The sequence below is a fragment of the Olea europaea genome, unplaced genomic scaffold (assembly GCF_002742605.1).
Source record: "Olea europaea var. sylvestris unplaced genomic scaffold, O_europaea_v1 scaffold2371, whole genome shotgun sequence".
Taxonomy (NCBI): Eukaryota; Viridiplantae; Streptophyta; class Magnoliopsida; order Lamiales; family Oleaceae; genus Olea; species Olea europaea.
In genome coordinates this window covers 93,940-101,127 of record NW_019241848.1, presented here as the reverse complement: position 1 = coordinate 101,127, position 7,188 = coordinate 93,940, and the positions used below count along the sequence as shown (strand labels likewise).

The 7,188-nt window shown below is 34.0% G+C and overlaps 1 protein-coding gene across 1 annotated transcript; it reads right to left on the bottom strand.

Moving 5' to 3' along the window:
- Positions 1-17: 17 nt before the first annotated feature.
- On the bottom strand, positions 18-6,413 carry LOC111381771 (biotin carboxylase 2, chloroplastic-like). The gene is made up of 4 exons (XM_023005594.1): positions 6,355-6,413; positions 1,601-1,818; positions 1,186-1,265; positions 18-366 (listed from the first exon to the last, which is right to left on the bottom strand). Exons 1-4 carry the CDS (start codon positions 6,411-6,413, stop codon positions 40-42), a joined length of 684 nt encoding a protein of 227 aa, XP_022861362.1. The 3' UTR covers positions 18-39.
- Between the last annotated feature and the right edge of the window lie 775 nt (positions 6,414-7,188).

The following is a 7,188-nucleotide window of genomic DNA, read 5'->3' as shown; positions in this document are numbered from 1 at the left end:
AAACATAACCATTCACGAGAATAGAAGAATTTTAATGGCTTACGATTGATTGCTTGGTGCTTCTCCAATGCAAACAGATTCGTCGGCCAATTTCACATGAAGAGCATCTTTATCTATGGTTGAGTAAACTGCGACACAAGGGATCCCCATCTCATGAGCAGTCCGAATCACACGAACAGCAATCTCTCCTCTGTTAGCCACTAGGATTTTGTCATTAGCACATCTAGCAGCAAGAGCGCCTCCATGTTTTCTATCTCTACCAACACGAGAAGCCTGAACTCTCTGTCGAGGGTAGTTAACCTTACTTCCTACCATAAAGCTACATTGGGAGCTTTGAATTTGTATTATCCTCCTCACGAATAAACCCTTCCAAGAAAAGAAACAGATTTTTTAACTCCCAATTATGGAACCATAAAGGAACTAATAAACAACCAATAAAAGAAGGCTGCAGTCACCAAAAAGGGATCCAAACATTCTCGCTGTGACCAAAAAAAAAAAAAAATTATAATAATACTAATAACAATAATAATAATATATTTGAAACTTTTAGAGGAATGGGAATTAGTTAATTAGAATTCCTTAGGTACTACATAAACTATTTTCCTTCTCTAATCAGAGTATAATTTGACAGCTTAAACAACGTGTCAAACAACAGTTCAATTTCAAAGAGCTATGTAACTGAGAAAAAGGCAAGATCTTTTTACATACAGTACCAGTTGTAATTATGAAACCAAACTACACAAAAGCATATTCAAAATGAAGCCAACATTATTTACAAAAATAGTAAATATTGATCTTCAAGCCTTTATCTCCTTTACATATAAAAGCATACATTACAAGCATTATAGTAGTATATTTCCAAAACAAAAGCATCATGTTTTGTTGTAAATAATCGCAAAAAAAGCACAGAACTGAAGAGTCAAGAAACAGAATTGCAATGTAATTTGAATTCCTCAACTAGAGGACCAGATAAATCACAAGATAAAATCAGAAACAACACTTGTTAAGAATTGGTCGTCCAAATAGTTTACATGGTAGATATTTGACAAAATGTCCTTCTAATTGCAATTTTACGTGTACTTAGTGCATATCCAAGTGTTCATATACAGCATACATAAAGAATTTGCACACTTATGACCTCACTGAGAAAAAAATAAATCGTATAGACGAAACATGAGGACTTACAGGAGGTGAGCATATAGATTTACTGCAAAAAGTCATGGCTGCGGAATCCATCTTCAGACCAATCAAATCAAATCGTCCTCCTAAACGAATAAACAAAAAGAAAAGCACAAACCCATCATCGAAAGGTGGTAAACAAAACCAAAACGAAAGCAATGTGATGATAAATCAGCATTCCATTATCTTTGCGCTTCACATTATTAGATCTGCTAATAGAGCCTATACCGTGAAATGTGAGGTGAAAGATATAATTCTGAACAAAAGTTCTTCTTCTCCAGAGACAGAGAGAGAGACAGAAAAGCACAAACCCATCATCGAAAGGTGGTAAACAAAACCAAAACGAAAGCAATGTGATGATAAATCAGCATTCCATTATCTTTGCGCTTCACATTATTAGATCTGCTAATAGAGCCTATACCGTGAAATGTGAGGTGAAAGATATAATTCTGAACAAAAGTTCTTCTTCTCCAGAGACAGAGAGAGAGAGAGAGACGAATGAATAGTGGGCCGGGGTCAAGTGGAAGAGAGTCATGAAGGAAAGGGTGTCGATGAAAACGAGGAAGCGGACTTGGGTGAGTTTCGAATGCTCCGCCAAAGGGGTTGATTTTGTAATTTGCATTTTCAATTTGTAATTCTCTTAGAAAATGATAATTATTATAATCAAATACAAAATACACAGTTGATTTTAGATTTTATTATTTTCCTTCTGTTATTCTTTCTTTTTCTCTTAATTTTAGCCCCCGTTTAGTCCCCATTTTTTGAAATAATATTTTTTTGAATAATTAGAAGTTAAAAAAATTAATTTACGTGTAATATTATTTTATAGAAGATTATGTGATTGAAAATAGGAGAGAAAAAATAAAATGTAATTTAATAAGGTCAAACGAGGGTTTAATATGCTATTAAGCCCTTGTTGAGCCCCTTTTTTTAAAAAAATAAATTCTTGAATAGTGTTTTAATTCCATTTCAACCACATATTTTTCATTAAAATAATATTATACGTAAATTCAAGATTTTTCTTTATTTTTTATCACATATTTTTCATTAATATACTATTCAAAAATTCTTTTTTTTTTAATAAAAATGGAGCTTAAACAAGGGCTAAATTTTTTCTAATGTTTTTTTTCCTTTAATTTTATACCACGTTATAGCACAAGTTTTTAGCCAATTGAATTATTAAAAAATGATCTCTGAAAGAAAAGCTAGAATCGGCTTTGCGAATGAATAGTGGGCCGGGGTCGAGTGGAAGAGAGTAATGAAGGAAAGGGTGTCGATGAAAACGAGGAAGCGGACTTGGTGAGTTTCGAATGCTCCGCCAAAGGGGTTGAATAATTAGTGGTTAAAAAAAATTAATTTACGTGTAATATTATTTTATAGAAGATTATGTGACTGAAAATAGGAGAGAAAAAATAAAATGTAATTTAATAAGGTCAAACGAGGGTTTAATATGCTATTAAGCCCTTGTTGAGCCCCTTTTTTTAAAAAAATAAATTCTTGAATAGTGTTTTAATTCCATTTCAATCACATATTTTTCATTAAAATAATATTATACGTAAATTCAAAATTTTTCTTTATTTTTTATCACATATTTTTCATTAATATACTATTCAAAAATTCTTTTTTTTTTAATAAAAATGGAGCTTAAACAAGGGCTAAATTTTTTCTAATGTTTTTTTTTCCTTTAGTTTTATACCACGTTATAGCACAAGTTTTTAGCCAATTGAATTATTAAAAAATGATCTCTGAAAGAAAAGCTAGAATCGGCTTTGGTGATTTTGATAATATGAAAAATAATTATCAAAAATTTTAAGGTATGTGTATTAAGCCCCATATTGGTGTAGATTGAAATCAACTTTCTAGTAGACTTTGATTTAAAAAAAAAAAAAAAAATTGACTTAATGTGTGATTGATAATTTGAAAGTCACGTTATATGTGTGATTAAAATTAATTGTTAATTCAGACTTGAGAATCATACCAAGTGGAGATTAAATTTAAATAAACATTTTAAATTTATTGTGTTTTACATATTTTGCACTCAATTTTTTTGCAGATGAGAAATTAGACCAAATGATGCCAGAAGGCTACCATTTGTAAAGTAGCACAAAATTGAGGAAGGTCAAGCGAATTAAAGCTATGTCGATAAGGTGTGTTTGATTGTAAACATGGAATTTATATGGAAATAAAATAAAAATTAGGCAAATTAATTGTTTAGAACTTATTTATATGAAAATTGTCTAGCAAATGTGTTTGAATGATTTAATTTTTAACGTAAAAAATGTTATACTGTCTATTTTTATTGACGAGTAGATGAGAGAAAAATAGAGATAATTACATGAAAAATAAAAATCTACTCCTAAAAAAATATTTTTCTTATTTTTAAGGAAATTATAGTCACGTAATCAAAAGTAATAAATTGTTTTCCAAGAAAAAATATCAATCAAGCGGAAAAAAAGTAAGATTCTTGGTGGAAATATGACATTTTTCATGAAAAATATTAACAATCAAGCACACCTAAGTATAATATAATAATTATGCGGTCATACAAAATTATTGGTTTTCTTTGATCGATTGACTACGGTTAATTAAATATGTGTGGACAATATGTATTGTCGTTTTCATAATCTCATTTAGCTCTATGAGATTTAAGTCGTACGATCTAAAGAAAACAGATTTATTATTGATAAGGAAATGCATTAGAAAAAGTAATTATTTATGTTATATCAATATCTGGTAAATATCGCGCTAATAATACCCTAGAAAAGTACATTTCTACGCATTATGTTAGAAAAATAATTAGTTGCAGCAGTGATCAGAACAATATAATGCAGAAATATAAAACTTATCGTCCGATCGAGTCTCGTGACAACACGATGTCCTAAAGTGAAATTGCCCGTCAATAATTGCTGTGACCTCCGTGAACAATCACTCCCAGGATACAACGATCGTAAACCACTTATGCAGCAATCACGAATGGTTTTTCTAGAACTCTCAATTGTACTCCAAAATAGGTATAAAAACCCGAATATAAGAAATTCACAATATAAAAAGAGTGATTGATTCTATTTTCTATTTATGTGTCTTTTCCCAAAGCAAGATATGGGTTTATATAGGCAAGATGGTAGTAACAGTTTTCACCATGTTAATGCAGAATTTTAATGACTGAGTAGTGGGTGTTTTAATGGCAGTTAGTGGGTTGTTACAAAAACAAACAGTCATAAAATACTGGCTAGTTTTACCCATTAAATAATGAAGAAAAAAAAATATTTATTTTAGTCAAGGAAGCCCAAGGCCCAAATCAAGACATTTTAATATTTGCGTGGGGAGTGATTCGAACCACTGATTTCCCACACAAATGTCACATTTTCCACCACTTTGGCACTTTATCTAATTTGATTATTTCTTTCATATTTTATATTTATACCATAAGTATATAACACATTAAACATTATTTTCAAAAAATATTATTTTGTTGTTACTAAAGAATCCCAAATATATAGATCTTAAGTATAATGTCACTGCCCCTGGAGAAACAAATTTCTATTATTAATATATTATTGTTGTGGAATGAGTATAATTAAATACTCTATAAAGTTTTTGTATATATCTATATTTTTGTAAGAGTTCGGGTAAATACTCTATATGAGTATAATTAAAAATATATATATGGTATCGTATTTCTCAATGTTTCTCAGGAAACACGATCCATCTATAATTATTTTCTTCATCAAACTTGATTAAACATAATTTCATAATTATATTAATATACTTGTTTCGCGCGGGTTAACTCGCTAACAATTAAAGGGAATCAGACGATTGTGTAAGGGACGAAACCTCTTGAGACAAAGTCCCAAAAAGGGGCGTTCTTTTATTGGCGATGAACTTTACAATTGGAAACGAAAAAACAACGTGCCTCCAAGGGGCTCAAGCACACGAGTTACAGAAAGGAAAGTGTTTAAGTCTAAAAACTAAAGAAATGAAAATTACATATTCTCTTGTTCGAGAGTTTTGGATTCGGTCCTTTGCTTCTACGCCTTTTCTCCCTTTTATACCTCATAGACGATCTCTTTGTGATTAACTACTCTGAAAACTGTTTGATCGTCCTATAACTACCCACTTTCTTTGTAGTGGCCATTTTGTCATGAAACCGCCTTTTAACTGCTGTCATTATCTTTCATCGTCCAACTGCCTTCGATTGACTTTCTTGAGTTGTGGAACGTGATAAGGCTGCTTTAACAACTGCCTTGATAACTGCATTCCTTGATAATTACGATGCGTTATGTTTGTTGACACCTTAGGCGACTTGAAGGTTTGGGCGAGAGTAGAATAACAGCTCTGGGCGACCGTATGACACCCGTTCGTTCAGATTCTGAGCGACTTGCAAACTTGGGCGATGGCATTACCGCATTCTTGGGCCTTCACCTTGACTCGTTTGATTGAACTTCATTCTTTGGGCCGTCTGTTTTGGGGATTCTCCAATTGGGTTTTACTCCTTGGGCTGTTCGACTTGGGCTGAATTTTTATGTGTCAACAATTACCCCCCAATATGGCAGAATTAATAATAATTATTGAATTTTGCCATATTCACTTCACGTCTCCAGCAACGTTAGCGATTCCCAAAGAATTTCAATCATTGTTTCCCTCTATAACTTGAAAAGGTGCGTCGCTTTGCGAACCCTTATAAACTTCAAACACACCATTTTGCTGCTACCAAATCACGTTTCATATTTCTTGCGCATTCTTCACGATTCACGTAACTCTGAAAAGCTTCGTTCCTTCTTCAATGGCTACTTCGTCATCTCAAGCTAGCGACTCCTTTAATTTTGATGACTTTCAGAAACTCCTGAGTCGTCCATACGTAACCCCAAGTTTTCTCGCGCCCGCCGACGTTGGACGTAATGAGTTTTACTTGGGTCCTTTCTTCAACAATGCGGAGGCAGTTGAACAGGCGGCGGTGGGTCAGCTGTTTCCTTGCACTCATGGCCCTCCTTTTCTGAATTCTTTGCCACTGGGGCCATTTCGTGAAAGAGGTATTCGCACTTCGCCCAAATCTGACGTAGCTTTTCGTAGGTGGCATGCTCGTATTGTGGGTCATGGTCCTACTAAGGCACTTTTTGATAGCGCTAGGATTTCTGATTTGTTGGAAGTCTCTATTCGCCCCCCTACTNCACCCACGTTCTGAGTGATGAGTCCTTAACTTCCCGCCTGAAGATTGTACCTGTATCAGCGGCCATGGAACTCGGTCAATTCATTAAATGTTTTATGGCTAAGTGTTTGGACAAGGAATATCATCCCCATTGAGGACTTCGCTTAGTGGTAGAATGATTTCTAGGGGTAGTGGTAGAGCGCCCTTTGGGGGTTGTAGTAGAGCGCTTCCCGGGCGTAATGGTAAAACGCCTTCTAGGGGTTGTGGTAGAGCGCTCCCTGGACGTAGTGGTAGAGCGCTCCCTGGGTGTAGTGGTAGAACACCCTATGGGGGTCGATGGCCTTGCATCGGTGTGCTGTGGTCTGCTTTGCTTGTCCTTGAGGGTGGTTACTTCTACCAACCTATATCAGAGGGTGTCAATGGCCATGGCTAATCTTATACCATTTTTTTTATGGCAGACATTATTGATCCGTGGCAAAAATAGAGAAATCATCCGGTGAAATGCTCAGTTTTAGAAAGGAGTAATAATACCTTATTCTTTGGCCAATTGTTCTCAGGTGTCATAAGGTGTTTGGTTTAGGTTTTTATAAAAAGGTTGAACCCCAACTTTGAGGTCTCCTACTGTCCCGTCTTTGGAGCATTATGAGAAAGGTAAATCACAAGATATGCCCCAACAGGTCAGGTTGGTTTAAGTTTTTATTGCTCTGTCCATCAGATCGATGTGTGGTGTTTGTCTAACTAAATAAAACAGAAACTACAAAACTTACGTCGGATAAATGCTGGAGATAAAAAGTTACATGTATGAAGAAGTAAAAATATTTATTTTTTCCCTTCAACGCATAGTAGTTCAATCTTCTCTTCAA